Below are 18,223 nucleotides of genomic sequence, written 5' to 3'. Positions count from 1 at the left end.
TTCTGGTTTCAACACTGTGTTTTACCACTTAAAGACCATTTTTTCTTGTGTAAAATAATATAACACTTGCGCATTACAAATTTAAATTTGATTACGGGATGACGGCCTTGTGTTTTGCTCCATGTAAATTTGTGGTTGTAATGTTTCTGTCAGTATCAACTTTTTGCTGTGATGAATCTTGACCAGGGCCCAAACCTACAAGGGTTGTGCGGGGAGATTTTTTCCCATTTACGGCAGCTGTGGTCACAGTTTTTCAAGCCATTTGAGATGATAGATTGCCTAAAAATCCTAACATCATTTTGGAAAAACACGATAGTTGCCAAGAAAAAAAAATCCTGTGGAGTCTACATCGTATTTTTCATCCAATTGTTCTCCAACTGTCTTCATCATTTTGAACCAGAACACATCAAGTGCTGATGATGACTAATTTTCACTCCTGCCACCTAAAGAGAGTAAAAACTGTGTGATGTTACTATTTTTAAGTTACATAACATAGGTAGGGTGAGAATTTGGCATAAACAACATTACTAATCTTGATACCTATTTTTACTGGAGTAGAGTTGACAGAATGAATGTTCAGCTGACAAATCTGCTACATTTGAATCCATGCCATGGGTAGCTGTAATTGCAAATCAAGGAAAGCTCAACAAATGCCCAATGTGGTCTTTAATACTTTGAATTGAATATTAGGCAAAGAGAAGAAGATTTACTTAGTTATATTAGATTTATTTTGGGAATATCATATTAGGATACACAGGCATGTAGTATTATCTGAATGACACAAAGTTGAAAGTATTCTAAAAACCTAAAAGATTTGGGGCCTTTGAGACAATATTTTCATGGCTGGAGCCCCAAAAGCCACCCCCCCCCCCCCCACCCCCCCCGCTCCGCCCCTGATCTTGATTCTAAGTCACTCAAGATTCCAATTCTTTAAAATTTGGCCAAGTTGTCCTGCCTATGTGAGAGTGAGAGGCCTCATCATGTACCTGTCCACGTCCATATGCCCTTCTCTTTGTAATAGTCTCTTGAAGTCTTTGCAGAGACCAGATTTTTAAAAAATGTTCTTTGGCGTAATAGTTAGTTGAGCCTCATGTAATAGTCCGTGTTTAAATGTTCTCTGTTCATTGTAATAGTTGGCAGAAGCTCGTGTAATAGTTCGTGTTTTGTGTGTGAGCAGGCTCTCAGGTAACAGAGGCCCTGCATATGAAATGAGATGGTAATGAGGAGGAGGAGGGGAGCCTTATCACTACAGGGCCAAATTCCGACAGTGAATTGCGCAGTTGTAACAAAAGTAACAGAGCGTCCATTCAGCCTGCACTAATCCAGATGGGAAAGTCAAACAGCAGAAAGTCCACGGCACAAACTCATTTCATCACTTTATTAATTTAGATATTGCCTCCTCGCTCCTGTGGGGAGGGAAAAAAAAGAGCCCCTCTGAAATGACCAACATCGGTGAGGCGTTTTGCTCTACATGGTTCCCCCACTTCGTCTCCTCCCGTTATCTGTTTAATTCATCCCGCCAATCTTGGCTGTCTTTACCCACTAAATTTCCCTTTGACACGCATGCCTTGCTTCGCATAATCCTCACTCCGGGGCAGAATTAAAAATGGAAAAAAGAGGAGGGAATAGGACAGGTGGCTGGAGAATCCTTGAAATAATGTTCAATGCCAGACCCAGGAATGATTTGACCAGATTCGAACTCGGGGGCTGATAGGGAAAGAGGTTTTTTTCCCCCCTTTATTTTTGGAATCAAGGGGTAGGAAAAGGGTGACAGGTGGAAAATGTGCAGAGACTGAGAAGTCCCTTAAGAGCCAGGTCGAAGAGTCAGTTCTAAATTGTGGTGCCAGAATGACTTCGGGGGAAAACTGTGGCAAGGAAGATGAAAATGTCAAAATGTCACTCTGCGGAGGTCTGATTTGAAAAGTTTTCTCTGTCTGAGTGAAGACTGAAAATTAGAACAGTTGACTCTCTCCCCCCTCCCTCTGCATGTATCTATTATTGACCTGCAGGCACTGAATATGGCAGATAGGTTATCTTTACACAGCTATTTGTAGCAGTTGAACAACCATTCTCCGCTGTTTGTATCAGCTTGATCTGACCAATCAGTGCAATCACGCTTTGCCGGAGCACAGCTTTATATGTCAAGTGTCATATCAACTGCAGATGAAATGGGTTCTTTTACAACAGAAAAGTGAATGTTTATGATGTAAGTTTGATATGATCAGTGTAATGGCAGTGAAGCAGCCAGTCTGTGTCAGTCTGAACCAGTCTGTTGTAAAATGAAGTGTACTGTAACATGCACTACTGGCTTCTGCTGTGATGTAAGATACTGTTACAACTCAAGTATTAGTAAGTTTTAGTTCTGTACTGAAAAGTCAATTGAAAGAGAAATGAATCATTGAGGATTCTGATAAATGATCAGCTGTTTAGACATTTATTAAGTGGCAAGAGGCTACAGCCATGGTAGCATCAAAGTTGGAGTGCTCCGATAGCCTTATGGGTAATGTGCATACCACATGCAAATAACTGCAACGTCTGTAGTTGTCATATCAATCTGTACCTCCTAGGGTTGGGTATTGGCGCTCAATATCTCAAGTATCGACTGAAATAACCCAGCACCAAGTCGTATCAAAACCTCTCCAGTGAAAAGATACCTACATTTGATACAAAATGACTAACTGTATGGTTTTGCTCACAGCCAATCACCGCAAGCATTCTTTGATTTCATGCGACGTGTGATTGGCCCTCTACCGCAGCAGCTACAACCCATACAGTCTGGGGTATTGTGAAGTCAAGTGCTGTGTATTTGATTAAGTTGGCAGTTCAGCTTGCCGAGATGGCCCCAAAACATTCTAAAGTATTGCTCCACTCCATGTTTGGTGGCATTTTATGCAACTGAATGCTTCCATTCATGTGATGGGTATCAAATGAAGAAGAAAAAAAAGTTATCAAAGATGAACTGTATTGGTGTTAGTATCACTTTAAGGGTACTTGTATTGAAATTGGTATTTTAATTTATTTAAATGATACCCAGCCCTACTCTCCCCACATTTCCTGTCTGTATATCTACAGCCACTATCAAATACAGGCAAAAAAGCTTATCAGTCTCCAAAGGTAATAAAACTACATGAATGTATTTACCACATTTTACTGCAATCCATCCAATAACTTGAGACATTTCACAAAAAAAACACAAATTCCAACCTCATAGTGGCATTTTGTGCCCAAAGACTATATTTAACACGATAAGTCTTGAAATCTGGTGTGGAAAAACTCTGGGCAAGTGTCAAACAAATTTTTAAATCACATGAGAAATCACACATTTATCAATAGTCAGTTAGGATTTTTGAAAATTTGGGGAAAATGTGAAAAATGTATTTGATAAATGTTTTCACTATGAAATATTGTTTACACTGCATATGTTTGCATATCTTAGATATTCAACTTGTTATGAGTTCATAGATACCAAGTCCTTGATGGTGCTCCTTGTAGTTTCTGAGATACAGCTATTTTCTTATGATGCTATACTTAGGCTTTGGGCACATGGGACCACTGTTTTTTCCCTGAAAATATAATGAAATATATATTTCAAAAAACAGTACTCACATGTGCCCAAAGACTAAATATAGTATGATAGGAAAAACTCACTTTTCAGCCAAACAGTTTGTCTGACTTTGAAAATCTCTTCAGACTTGTGCTAAGCCAAGCCCAGAGAATGCGCCAAATATTTAGTTGTGGACACAAATGGGTTTAAGGAAAAATCAGGGGTCCTCTCAATCATCATTTTACTGATTAACTGGTAAACAATCAAAATATTATCAGATGACATAAAAAGCATTTGTTGCATTGCTGTACCATATCAGTTTATATTTTATTAGGATCATTCATATCTATTTATCAAGTATTAAATGTGCTGTAGGAATGAATATAACAGACCGAAACTGATACAGGCACAGATGAGCACAGAGCTGTAAGTCTGGCCCAGATCAGGAGTAAGACAAAGACAGGGGACAAGTGTTTCCCGGTGCAGGGGGGCTGATCTACAGTGTGTTGGCTGCGTGTAGGGGCAGGCTGCGCAGCGCGGCGATGGCGGCAGCAGGCACACGGCACTATTGATTGGGCTCCACAGGCTGAGACCAGCCAATTCAGAGCACCAGTGAGCCGAGACCGATTGGGCCTCCTGAGTTACAAAATCCCACAGCTCTTCTTCTCTCATCTGCCAAAAAAAAAGAGTATTTCTCATTCCCCAGGCAAATGTTTTTGAAGAGAAAGTTTGAGATTTTGGGTTGAAAGAGGCTGGAGGAATTGTATGACTTTGCTTGAGTCACTGGTATTGTGATCATGAAATCATCCTTTTTGTAATAAAGCCATTCAGAACATTATGTTGTTGAGCAGCACAAATTAAAAGTGACTTGATCTTTTGTTTACAGGTCCAGGTACTCTGGAGACTATTGGAAAAAAAATATGATAGAGGCCTACTTTGGCATTGAGGGTTACACTTAAAAGCTGCACTGATCAGTTGTTGTTATAGTAACAATTTGAAATGGGTCTCTATTAGCGATGAACCTTTGCAGTCTCCCATAGCTCTTGGTGCCATTCAGTTAAAAAAAAGCTTACTCATTAAAAATGTATAGCATGTGTTCTGGATGTGTAAATAGGCAATTATTTGTATAACATGTAGATAGAACCTTTTATAATGCTTTAATATGTCACTGTTATGTGTTTAGGGTTCAGACTTGCTTGACTAACATGGTGACATGTGACATGGTATTTATGACTTCAGAGGTTTGACTTACACTTGAAACAGTTTTATTTAAGTATTTACTTTTTTCTAAATATTGAGAAGTTACATTTTGTTTTTGAAACATGACGCTGTGATTTCTCGTGCAATGCACACAAACCTGGCAACCTGTTGTGGCAGACCAGCAGAGGCCAATGCAAGAGGCAGCTATCTTGAAGGGGAGCTAGTCCGAAAATGATAACATTTAGCCAGAAAACTAACTCTAAATTAAGGCTATGTCACCCTTTTTTTTAGATCATGATTTTAGAGCTCCACTCTCCTTTGATGTTCATTTAGGAGGCTTCTTATTGATTGCCACAAATTGTCAAATATCAGTAAAATGTATGAGGTGTTAGCAAGCTGCATCAGTTTTTGTTAATGTTTATAATAAAAACTTTTCATGACCACTGTCTTTTTAACTGATTTAAATGTGGAAACAAGGGTAGATCATCAGAATTTCATATGACTTGACTTGTGAATTGCTTGACCCGAGCAAAGACTTGATTGATTCTCATCACAGTAACTCGGAACTTGCTTGAGACTTGAAGGTTAAGTCCAAAGTCTTGCTTGTGACATGCAAGTTAAGACTTGAGAATTGCTTGTGACTTGCAGGTTATGACTTGAGACTTGCTTATGACTTGAATGTTAAGAATAATGACTTACTTATGACTTTAAGGTTAAGACTTGAGGTTTACTTATAACTTGGAGGTTAGGTCTTGAGACTTACATGTGACTCAAAGATAAATACTTGATACGTGCTTGTGACTTGAAAGGTAAGACTTGAGACTTGTTCGTGACTGGAAGGTTAAGATGTAAGACTTGCTTGTGACTTGCATGTCTGATTTTCTACCACCTCTAGTTTTTAGCTTTTTCTGTTGCCCACGAGTGGTCAAAATCAATAAATTCAGCTTTAAAATCCAGTATGGTTAAACTGTAGACCTCAATAGTTGAGTTTGTGTCCTGCTGACGTTAAATGCATGTGAATGTTTGTGTGTGTGTTTGTTCAGGTATGGTAAGCTGCTGCCCTCACTCCAAGCCAGGCAGTTTTCAGCAGCCACAGGGCTGAGCCGCATGCTGATTATCCTGGGGGCGATGGAACCGACTATTAAAGGAGAAAATGTCTCAGAGGAGGTCATCCAGCGCCAGGTCAGGCTAATAAACACACACACAACCACACACACGTTACAATGAAGTATGCCCCAAAGGCTGTGACATAGATTCTTCAAGAAATTAAAAAGAAAATCATTCAGAAATATTTTTTCAATTTATTTCTTTTTAATTTTGTGTCAGTCTGAATGTGGCACAGCAGGTCAGGGACGATTAAGGGACAAATATATCAAACCATCAGCGTAGAAAGGTGCTATCATACCATAGTCTTTACATTTCTGTAGTCTGAAGACAAGACCTTGGTTCGTTCCTCTGCTCAAACAATTTCTGGGCTCCCTAATTAAGAATATGGAGGAAAAAGTGATAGGCCCTCCTCCCATCTTTCCTGTACAGCCACAGGATGGTGCTAGTGTGAGAATAATCACGTCTCCTCCTCAGCACAGATACGAGTGGATGATGATTGCAGAGGCGTTTGTCTTCATATCGTCAGAGACTGTGAATTTGGCATGATATGAAGCCAGACGTCATTTTAAAATAAATGAAAATTGAACCCTGTTCCCGGAGCTGACGTGACGCTGCAATTGCACTGTATCTTCTGACGCCTGCTATATTGTAAACTCAGCCTTTTGACAGGTCATACAGTCTGTGAGGAAAAGGCTGTTAATATAAGCTACACGCTTTTTGCTGTGTATTGCAGATGAAGTTTCTCTACAGGAGAGGGTTTTTATTTTTTGCGCTTGTCCGCACTCAGATCTGCCGTGAATCTGTTTTAAAAACACACACACATACATACAGCTGTGACACATCTGCCTGTCATGTAGTTCTGTAGTTATTTTTTACTTGCTATGGAAAACATCTTAGGCAGAGGAGAAGTAATGGATTCTGGTGATGAACAACAACCAATATCTATGGAAACATGAAGTAATGCTGTAGACTGACACCTTATTATAGCAGAGGGACAAACACTCATGTACGGAGCATTAGGGACACAGAGACAGAAAGATTATTGCAAGAAAGCTAATTTCGTAGTTGTTGCATTTAAAGCTTTTCTTGTTTAGAGAAGCAACTTCAGTGACCCTCTGAACACTCCTAACATCCGTTCAGTGTTACCTTTTTGCTGCAGCTGTCTGTATGATGCGATGATGCCTGCCTTGGGATGGACACAAACAGTTCGTTAAGACGCCTTGTTCTCTGCTGCCAGCCACCCACGATTCGATGGCAGTAGTGATGAGAGGACCTATTTCAGCTTTTCAAGTATTACAGTTGTTGCCAAGGAGATAAGGACATCATTGTGCTTGAATTCTCCAAGGACGGAGAAAGGTTTTGTAGACAGGCTAGTGAAGGTTATAACATGCGCACACACACACACACACACACGCACACACTCACCAGCTCGGCGGACTCAATAGAGCATGCAGTCCATTTCTCAAGGGCATGTTCTGTAACCACTGCTTAATTGAACTGGAGCAGAATTGTTTGCTGCTATGTTAACGGCACCGAAGCTATCTGGTCTCATCGCATGTGGGTGATAGACACAGTTAAAGGGGAATTTGGCTCAGTTTGAGAATTCACATCTTCTCCGGTAGCGTGGTGAACTTCCCCTGCCCTGAGCTGGAGAATCAGAGAACCAAGTCGTATCAGTATTCTGTCTGGAGCTGCTCCATGAATGAGCTGAACACAGACTTCAGTGCATTCAAATTGACTTGTAGTTCATATTCACATCTCTTCCAAATCGTCTTGGAAATTTGATTTGATTTGTTTTGACTTTGTTAGAATATTTTCCCAAATTTGTCTTGTTCCTAAGACGTATACTATTTCATATAAATAAATACAAAACACAAAATTTTATCCAACAACAAAACTATACTACAAACGTTACATATCACATCAGACATTACGAAAAGTGGATGCAGAGCAAACAATTTAATCTCCCCCTGTTACATTCAGTTTTCAACCCAGGTACACTGACCCCACTTTGACCCCAAACTCTGATTTAGTAGTTTGACAGACTGAGGAACAAAAGAGTCCAAGCAAAAAAAAAAGAGTCCAAAAGAGTCTTGCCTGTTGGACTCTAAGTCTTCTGTGTGATGGCAAAAGCTGATATTCTTCAAATGAAATGTAAGAAGAGTCCAGCCAGAGACAACATTCTTTTAGTAAATGCCGTTTAAAAACTTGACTCAAGCGTATGACTCACAATCTTTGAGCAGATCCACGTAGCAGTCTTGCCAGTCTAGATTTAAAGTGAACATAGACAACTGTACCATGTTCTGATGCCATACTACATATAAAGGTTTAAACTAGAATTACCCGCCCGCGGTTGTATGCCTCCGTGCACCAGTCTCAAGTTTCTCTTACAGTTTACATCCATGTCTGTGAAAACATGGTTTCTTCACACACATCTTTCCCCTGGCAGCGTGGACAATCTAAACAATCAGCTTTAATCAGTTTCAATCAACAAGCATTTTCAAGGTGTGCACCCAGGATTAGTGTCACTCATTTAGTATCCGACCAAATGTCTCCCCTCCTGTTCCTGAGATATGACACTGAGTAATGGCCAGAAAGGTGTTTCATGCAGAACACTATGATGTCACAGTGAAGTTGACCTTTTCGTTTGGATATAAACTCCATCACTTCATCATTATATCCCAATAGACATTTGTTTGTCATAATTAGCACAAGAATTCTTGAGTTATGGCCAAAAACATGTTTTGTGAGGTAATAGTGACCTTGAAGTCAGACCTATGACCACCAAAACCTAATTAGTTTATCATCATCTCCAAGTGGACGTTTTTGCCAAATTTGAAGAAATTCCCTCAAAGCCTTCTTGGGATATCACATTCACAAGAATGAGACGGATGTAAGGTCACAGTGACCTTGAGTTTTGACCTATGGCCACCAAAAGTTTATCGTTAAATCCAAGGGGATGTTTGTGCCAAATCTGAAAAATAAAACAAAACCTGAAGGCATCCTTGAATATTGTCTTCGCAAGAATGGGACAGACAGACAGACAACTTCGGCTCCGGCTATTGCTGGTGCAGAGGCAAAAAAAGAAAAATAAAGTTACGTACAAGACTTCTTAAATATCTCTTTAAATTGAAACTTGGGATGGTAATCCCCAACAAAAATGAAAATACTCTTTTCAAGTAAACACACTGATGTTAGTTCAAAATTAACAGTCATATGAAATGGCACTAATGACACTCTGTGCTTACACAGAAAAAAATTACTAACAAGCAGGCTGGCTAGCAAGGCCTTAGTTTAACGATGCAGACGCATTGTGTGATCTAAATGTGTGAAGCAGTTCTGTCTCAGAGATGCAGTTATAGTATATGATACTGTAGTGACAAAGTGCACAACGAAGTGGCTTTGGTTTTTGGATTTGCATAAAATGCCCCCCAAACTGTCAGTATGTGGTGATGTGGGATGGGGGCCATGTGATGATAGGCTAAAGGGGGACAACTGTGGAATAGGTCAATTAACATGTCTGCCAATAGACTAACTAAACAAAGCTTTTATTGGGATTGCTCAAGTCAGTGTCCATGGAGTTATTCTCTGAATTTGTTCTTCAACAAGTTGCCTTGTAGTGTAAGTTACTCCTAAGCGACTTCTAAAACAATTTGACTTATTTGAAAATAAGTAAAAATGTTCAGAGGAAATATTTTGTTTTTAAGCACACTTAACTTGCTTTTCCTGAAAATGTCTGCCAGACATCCCAGTCAGTTTGATGTAACAGATGAATGATTACAGCACACGTTGCCATTTCTGTACACGTATGTTGTAATGTTTGATTTCTTAAAGTGTAAACTGACAACTTTTTAACTCCTCCCCAATGTTTCCAAGTGATATTATAGTTGGCACCACTGTCGTAAAGGCAACCAGATCACTTTCCGCTTTCCTTGGGGCCTAACAACTACCACAGTTTTTACAGTTACTTTGGTTGTTTAACTGTTCGCCATCTCCACTGCTTGGGATAGTAACTGCTAAGAACTTACATTGATACTCTTTGGTAACCAGTGATAAGCTACCAATAGCTAACGGGGAAAACAAAAGTGCTATCCTCTTCCTGTTTTGTTGCACAATGGGTTGATGTGCTTCATTTGTGCTGTAAATTGAGCCTTTATTTTCTGAGGTCATACCCGGTGGTAGACAGAATTGCATTGTGGGCTTATAGTGAGGCTTATAGGGAACCAGTCTAATTGCTAATGATGAACCTATTCTTTAGCCATTACATTGTGAAATCAGCATTCATAATGATAGTTTAAGCAAAAAAACATGTATTTTGCCATTTGAAGTTTATATCTGATATATTCGTCCTGATGCAGCAGCATTTCATCTATGTTTTCTGTGAAGAGATAAAACAACGGAAGGAGTGCCCGGTCACTTAGTGGATAGAGGGCTGCTGCAATGTCAGCTTGCAATGTACCAAATGTTTTTAGCCATTCAAATCTGCTCTTACTCATGTGTGCTAAATCTGATCATGAGAAACCTATTTGCATAGGTAACACCCCCTCAACACTAGGTTTGGGGGGAAAAATGGTTACAAGTATAGTATTGCGATATTTTTGTGTCGCAGTATCATATCGTCAAACAGTGCCAAGTATCAATTTTTTTTTTATATAAATGATTAATATGAAAAACACAAATTGAACTTTAGGTGGCTACTAGAATAATAAAATCAATTGCTTTTTCAGTCCACTAGATACATTTTGCTTCTACAAAAAAAATGGCTGAAGTGAGATGAACAGACCGAAAACTTGATCTTATTGGATAAAACAGATGGTGACAAAGGTTTCCTTTGGGGACATACTTTACAGTTGAAAAAAGGTAATAAATCGCAATATATCGCAGTTGATTTTATCACAATACTCATTATATTGCAACATATTTAAAATCACGGCAATATTGTATTGTGACTTAAGTATCTTAATAATATCGTATCGTTGATCCTCTAGTGAAAGGCAGGTGTTGTGCCGTGTGCAAATCAGTACCCAGCAATGGCAAAACATTTCTGATGCTGTAAATGAAGTATCATCAGCAGAGGAAGCAGCAGTAACTAAAATAAAAAGAAAATGTGCTTTTGACCAACTGAAACAGCTAAGCCACCATTTATCTGTCTCATCAAATAGATTTGTGCGAGCTGTAGAAGTGCATTCCTTGCATAAGGCCTGGATGACCAAAGCATCTAAGCCATTCAGAAGATGGATGCATGCAATATTTAATGTTCTTAATGGACTTAATCCAGTGGACCTATAGTATGTCTTAAGCCCTTATTTAATAACCCAGTCTCGATTACTCCAAAAACATATATAGTTATTTTAAATTCGATATTTGTGCGGTTTTTTTTAACAATATGTGGACTGTGCAAACAAGATGTTTTTCTCTTTTCTTGGTTGGGAGTGCTCTCGACCACTTGCAAAATTTTCTCTTACCTAAGAAAAAAGCAAAACTAAGAAAACAGTGGTGAATCCCAGAAATCAATAACAAAATATGAACAAATCATGGATACAAACAAAAATAAAAGAAAATATGTTCTTATATTGTTTATTGCATGAGGTCCACAGTGTTTGACATATGTATACAGTACCATGTGTATTGGCTTTCTTTCTTTTAGTTTTCACTTGCCTCTGAAGGTAATAAAAGTGGTGTAAAACATTTAAATAGAAAGTGATTTATTCATTCATTTTAGATTTTCTGACTGATGTGTTCATCTCTTATAGAAATATCTCCTGAGTAACCCTGCCCACCAGAGCAGTGCTGTGGATGAGCATTACTTTTTGAATGAAAGTGCAGCTCAAGTGAGGTATGGAAACCCTTTTTGTCATTATCTTCTGGATGGGTCTGCTGTTTGCATGTTTAGTATGGAATTCAAAATTAACACTGAAATTTAAACATTTTCTGTTGTTGTTTTTAAAGGGACATCACAAAATTTAAGCCCCTCTCCAGCAGGACAACAGTGAGTGTGATCACCGGGGATTCCTTTGACCAGCAAATACCAGAACATCTAAACCAGGTGACCATGTTTACTACTATTATTAATTCCTGTTCAGTGACAGGACAATACTGTAGTAATGGTTGTGTAAAATCCATAGTAAATCATCTCTCTCCCTGCACAGATGGTAGCTAAGCTTCAAAAGAAGTTTCTGGAGGAGTCCTACCCATCAGCCAATCACATTCACATAAAAGGAGCAGACCGCCGAATGATCTACAACAAGCCATCTGCCATCAGCCAGCACCTGAGGAAGCTAGTCAACCGACGACAAGCCAAACAGCAGAGCGAGTGACCCATGGCCAACATGTAACAATACCCCAGACACGGACAGGGTAATCACTGAATATGTTTTAAATATTCAATAAAATATTCAAGTTATCTTTTTACCTCTCAGCAATCTGTAGAGATTGTGTACACGTCTGGTGGGGTTCATCGAGAAGTCAATTTTTGAACATATTTTTGCACAGCTCTGCTTCGTTGGAAGCTTTTAAATTGAAAATAACTGGAGGGTATTCAGTGTGATGAAATATTTGCTGTCTTAGATTCAGAAAATCTTATCTTTCAAGTTGTTATTTCAGTCTCTTTACCTGATTGGCCAGAGACAAAAATTAATACATTACTCCTTATCAGTGTAAAGGCCACACACGTCACTGTCCAACCACTGTCCAACATACTTTTTTTTTTTTTTTTTTTTAATCTCATTCAGCTCTGTTTTAATATTCTGCCTTGTTATAGCCACGGGGAAAGGTACATCGAGTTCCTCTCTCTCTGTTGCATCAGCTTCAGTCATTTGTTACAGGCATATAATTGAGTTACATCACAACCAGATGTAGACCTGTATCTTTAGACTTGCATTGATTTGATTCATTTTATAATTTGTGAACAGATGAGTGTGGCCTGCAAAGCTTATTCTGGATTTTTATAAATCCATCTTTATGTACTTTTGTTTTTATATTTAACTGTACTGTGCTTATTTTTGTGGCAGTCTGTTTTGATGGGTATACAGTAGTGTGAAAGAAAGACCAGACAGCATTGGTTTATCCTGAGGATTTAAGTTTAATTATGACACCACATCAAAATAAAAATTTCCAACAGATCTGGAATTTAATTCCATCCATATACATGCATAGCAACAACGTTTTAAGAAACATTTTCTCCCATAATCAGGACATTGGAATGATCATTTTACATCAGTATCCCCACTGACCTCCCACCCATCTTGTTCGTCAGCAATAAACTTAATTCTTGTACAACTTCTTTTTTTTCCCTATGGGGTTACAAATAATTATATGCACAGTCCCCATTTCATAATACTGCTTTCAGTAATGTTCCCTCATTTACAAAGTATTGCATTGAGAGCAAATTTCAAAAAGGGAGACCAAAGTGTATCATCAAACAGAAATACGAGTACTATACAAGAATGCTGCCATCCTCATGAAAACATCCACATCTGAGTTGAAGAAAAGAGACAGGGACAAACAGCCACATATGTATGCAAAGCCATGTGTATATGCCAAAATGTGAGATGCAGGGTTGTGCCTGGTTATCACCCCCAAATGGTGATTTTTTTTTAAGGCAAACAAGTCATTAGTAGCAATCTGCAAGTGACATTTTGGGCATATACAGAAACTGGTACAGCAAATAAGAATACACAAGTGCCTCAGTAGCTATTTTTGTGTCTAAAATGCATCTCATTTTTGTATTGTCTATTTGTTTCATTGAGCCTACATTACAGTGTAAACAATATGTGTGCTACACAAGAATGACTATACAATAACATTACAAACAACTCTGATATAAATTTCATTTTGAATTTAAATTAAGATCACTACTCCTATTAATACTGATTGTAAAATAAATTAATGTGAAAGTGGCACCAATATTATTCTTGATTCATTTTTCTTTTCTTTTTCTTTTTTAACCAATGGTTTTGCATTTTTAAATCTTAAAACGATGAAAGAAGAAGCTTCTCTTGATTGTCCACAAGCAGCGTTTAGCACTGCGTGATGCACTATTCCAGACACAACAGTGTACCAAAACAAAGGAGAAAAAAGGGGTTCAAAGTTCAGGTTGGGGAAAGGTGTGAGAGGGAAAAGAAGAACATGTCTTATTCTTCTCAACTTATTTTACATGCTCTGCAGCATGTGATGAACAGTAAAACTTCTTATGGGTAATAAAGTTTGACAGGTTGTTGAACTGGATATCACAGAGGCGGCAGTACTTGCCACTTCCAGAGCCGTTCACGCCTTTGTTGGCTGCGGGCGCCGCCTCCTCGCTTGGAGACTTGGAGGAAGGCGACATGTTCTCGTTGGAGTCGGCCTGGTTCTCGGCGGCCCACGTAGGTGAGGGATTGGGAGGCTGGCCGTCTGGCTGGGGCTGATTCTCCTGCTGCGGTGGAGCTGTGCCTGAACGCTCCTCGGGCTTGTGCCCCCCATTGACGATGACCATGCCCCGGTTTTTGGGCAGTAAGGGAAGGGGCTCCTTGCCAGGGTGGGGGCAGCCATTAGCAGCAGGCTGCTGAGCCTGCTCTCTGGTTGTTCCTGTCTCTCCTCCTCCTCCTCCTCCTCCTCCTCCTCCGCCTGTGCCTCCTCCCCCATTAACACTTTGCTCCTGCTCGCTGGCCTCTCCCTGCATCACTGGTCCCCCAGTCACATAATCGGTTGGCTTTATCCCAAAATACGGCGATATTTGCTCGGGACCTTTCACCTTCTTTATTGCTCCGGGATAAAGGCAGTGGGGCAGAAACATATTCTTGTTCTCATCTTTTGATGGGATGAGCTGGGGCTCAGCAAAAGGCTTGAGTCCCGGCACAGGCCCCAGGTGAGGGGGGAACATGCCTCCATTCTGCACCATCACCTTCCCGTTGCCATTCTTCTCACATTTGCCTGGGCTCTTATCGTAGACGTCATCAGGGCTGTTATTGCCTTCACTCTTAACATCTGGAAACATGGCCGGCTCCAGGCTGCCTGTCTCATTGTGTTGTTGCTGCTGTTGTGGCTGTTGTTGTTGTTGAGCGGCGGCAGCAGCAGCGGCAGCCGCGGCTGTTGCAGGGCAAAAGTTCTGTTTGTGCGCCAGGTAGTTCTCCACTTTGTTAAAACTTATCTTGCACACTGCACATTCGTGATAGTCCAACAGTCTTTTAGGGGAGCTACATGTCTTGTCAGAGACTGGCGAACACTTTTTGCTGAGATCAATGGGAGCGTCCAGCTCCTGCTGCTCCACTGTATTGCATTTGGGAGCCAGAATAGGTTTAGTGACAGTCAGAGAGGCCTCCAGGTGTTTGGGTACCATACCAGGGAAGATGTCACAGCGTGGGTGGAAGCGGTCTGCCAGGCTCTCTACAGGTTCCTGGGATGTACAAGGGTTCATAGAAGGAACTCCGAGGAAACCTGGCTGACCCATAGGGGGCCTCTGGTGGTCCTGGTCGGGGAGACACATCTCATACATCTTCCTGCGCTTGCGGTTCCTCACGGTTCTCTGCATGGAGGGTACCTTGTTGCTGGACATGCGTTTCATGGGTGGGTCATGACGGGTGGCACAGTAGTACTGCTTGTGGACCATGTAGGTCTCATGACGGCTGAAGGTGATATTGCAGGCATCGCAGGTTGTCTTGGTTGGGTCATTGTCACTTTCCACCAAACCCGTACTGGGGCTTTTTCCCTCCATCTGCTTTCCGTTCAGCCTCTCCTCAGCCCCAGTTGGGGTAGAGACCTTCTTCACTTGTCCTGCTAGATCCTTATCAGGCCCTTTAGCCCCAGCATTGATCATGTCCAACACATTGGAATTCAGACAGGCAGACTGCATGAGGTGGTTGTCGGCTTCTGTGGGGTGGCAGCTGGTCAACATGCTAACAGAACTGTGACCACTATTGGGGCTCACCGCCTCGGGAACCTTATCTGAGAGGGCGGAGAAATCAGGGGACTTTGCCATGTGCTGCCAGCGGCTGTTACAGTAGTGCTTTTTGTGGACCAAATAGTTGTCCAGGTTGCTGAAGGTGATATTGCATTCGAAACAGGTGGCCCCTTTGGGCATGAGAGGACTGTAGATGACAGGGGGGTAGCTGTTCCCTCCATGGCGCAGCCTCCGGTGAACTAGCTCTGACATTTTAGCCAGAATCTCAGAAGCCTGCGGGACTACTGAAATGTCTTGGGAGAAAGCAAACTGAGACAAGAAGGGGCCCATGGGAAATGTAGGCATGTTATGCTGCACAGGGGAGGAGGCCAGCCGGGGGCTGGAGGGCTCAGACTTGATCCTAGTGTAAGAAAAACTGGCTTTGCTGCCTGGGTGGGCCTCTCCCTTCTGAACAGACAGCATGGGCTTCTTCTCAGCCTTGTCAGCCTCTCCGTCTGTGCTGGTCTCCTTGTTGAGGGCCCCTTTGGGACTTCCCAGCAGAGCATCCTTCCTGTTGGCCAGCTCAGCGCGGGCCTGCTGCTGCTGCTGCTGGAGGCTTTCCTCAGGCCCCCTGGGGGAATGCTCGGTGCCGTCGCCTTCCCTGTGAAGTTTGCTGCCGTGCCCATGTAAGTCCTGATGCTGTAAGAGTTCCCTGTGGCTCTGGAAGCTGATATGGCAGTGATTGCATCTGAAGGCCGCCTGTGACAGGTGAGACATGATGTGATGCTGGAATGTAATAAGAGAATCTGCCGTGTAGTTACAGATTGTGCATTTCAAGCTGGTGCCAGGAGGGAGGCTCTCTTCCATTTTGACACCTGTGAAGGAGATAAAAGGGAGAAATGCTCAGAATCTCGCCTCCCACTTCTCCTTTAGAGTTAACTGTAGAAACCATCAAACGCTCATGCATTATGCCAAGCTTATTCCCATCCACCAGATATTTTCCCTGCTCAAGGATAAACTGTCAACTATGCTAGCTGACAGCAGGATATGTATATTTTTGAAAAGAAATGACAGTCATTTTTCCAAACCTGTGCAAAACTCTGCCCTTGTGTCATTTTTTTCTTAAACACTTTCTTTTAAACCCACTTTCTTTGAAAAATGAATTGAAAGTAGCCATTTCCAAAAACCATAATATTTAAAACAATGGGTTTTTTTTTTATCTGTTGTTAAAAATCTGGTTTCTGCACAAGCTCTTTGATCCATGACATTGTCACTCACCGCTGTGTGAGGTGCTCAAGTGCATTTCCAGAGCCCTGGCTCCAGAGAAGCTCTTGTTGCACTGTGGGAAGGGGCACATACTGGGGGTCTGATGGGGGCCGGTGTCATTTTCCTCCACCACCGTATCTGGCTCCCTCTGTCGCCCACTGCAATAGTACATCAGATGGGCCTGCAGGTTCCTCTCGCTCCGAAACCAAATTCCACATGCCTTGCAGGGGAAGATGTCCTCTGGAAGGGGGGGAAGAGGAATGGGACAAAGGGGACATGATATCAGGATATATACAGTACTTTCATATTTATGCATAAAGATAAAGAGCTTGCACACACGCATACTCCTCTTCTCTACTTCTACAGTTCTGACTCTCAAAGCCTGCGTTAAAAGGCTTTTCCACCAAATCCTCAGCTGCTGCATATCGCTGTGTTGCTACCACTGGGTTGGTGCCCTTTCTCAAGGGCAAACAAGAACACTGGACCATCTGCTTACAGAAGCCTCCCTGTTGAGCTGAACCCAGATAGCCCTCGCTAAGTAAACAAACACACTATTTGCATGAGGCGTGTATTTTGCAATTAACACGTTAGTTCGAGCCTCAGTGTGTTTATGTGAACCCAAAACTTGAAGGTCGATGGCTCTTATCTCCAGTGCAGAGACTCATCTGGGTTAATCTACGCCCGGCGGAGACGACGCTCCTTGTTAAGCAGGTGACTGAGTGCAGGCTGTGGACTGGTGTGTGTGTGTGTGTGTGTGTGTGTGTGTGTGTGTGTGAGAGAGAGAGACAGAAAGGGAGAAAGAACAAGAGCATGCGTGTGCGATTGTGCGTGTCTAAACAAAAGCATGTCTCGTTCCAGCTCCGTGCTCGTGCACTCTTGTCGGTGTGCGGACACTCACTGTTGACGATGGCAGTGGGCAGGATGGAAGCCATTGCGGCCTGCTGCGGCAGGAGCTGGATGCTGTCCAGCAGCCTGGCTGGGTACATGCCCTCGCTCAGAGACATGTGGTTCACTGCCTGCAGACGCGAGTCAAAGTCCACCGCAAACGCCACCAGCTCCTCGCCCTCCATCATGTTCTTGGTGGTGGTGCACCATAGTTGGCCACCTGGACAAAACACAGATAGAGGAGACATTTAAACGCTTGCTGCGAGAGAGGAAAAAGCTGTGCTGCATGTACACATGAGTAATTCTGGACTTAAATGTCAGGGCGTTACGCAACATAAATTATATTTGTGGATGGTGTGCACAAC

The 18,223-nt window shown here is 41.7% G+C and overlaps 2 protein-coding genes across 3 annotated transcripts in view; one reads left to right on the top strand and one right to left on the bottom strand.

The window, feature by feature from the left end:
• The window catches only part of si:dkey-122a22.2 (uncharacterized), a 32,306-nt gene extending 20,031 nt beyond the window's left edge, over positions 1-12,275 (top strand). The window contains exons 8-11 of the mRNA XM_049584536.1: positions 5,788-5,926; positions 11,605-11,687; positions 11,801-11,897; positions 12,001-12,275. Of these exons, the coding sequence (XP_049440493.1) occupies positions 5,788-5,926; positions 11,605-11,687; positions 11,801-11,897; positions 12,001-12,168 (487 nt within the window). The 3' untranslated portion in view covers positions 12,169-12,275. The remainder of the gene's footprint in view (positions 1-5,787; positions 5,927-11,604; positions 11,688-11,800; positions 11,898-12,000) is intronic.
• Positions 12,276-12,873: 598 nt separating this feature from the next.
• Positions 12,874-18,223, bottom strand: part of zfpm2a (zinc finger protein, FOG family member 2a) — a 137,458-nt gene continuing 132,108 nt past the window's right edge. For both annotated transcript variants that reach the window (XM_049584529.1, XM_049584530.1), the window contains exons 6-8: positions 17,872-18,078; positions 16,986-17,213; positions 12,874-16,582 (exon numbers count right to left, since the gene is read on the bottom strand). In XM_049584529.1, coding sequence (XP_049440486.1) covers positions 13,998-16,582; positions 16,986-17,213; positions 17,872-18,078 — 3,020 coding nt within the window. In that variant the 3' untranslated portion in view covers positions 12,874-13,997. The remainder of the gene's footprint in view (positions 16,583-16,985; positions 17,214-17,871; positions 18,079-18,223) is intronic.

Source organism: Epinephelus fuscoguttatus, linkage group LG8 (assembly GCF_011397635.1).
Source record: "Epinephelus fuscoguttatus linkage group LG8, E.fuscoguttatus.final_Chr_v1".
Classification (NCBI taxonomy): domain Eukaryota; kingdom Metazoa; phylum Chordata; class Actinopteri; order Perciformes; family Serranidae; genus Epinephelus; species Epinephelus fuscoguttatus.
Note: the sequence above shows the minus strand (reverse complement) of the source record. Positions and strands in the feature narration are given on the sequence as shown.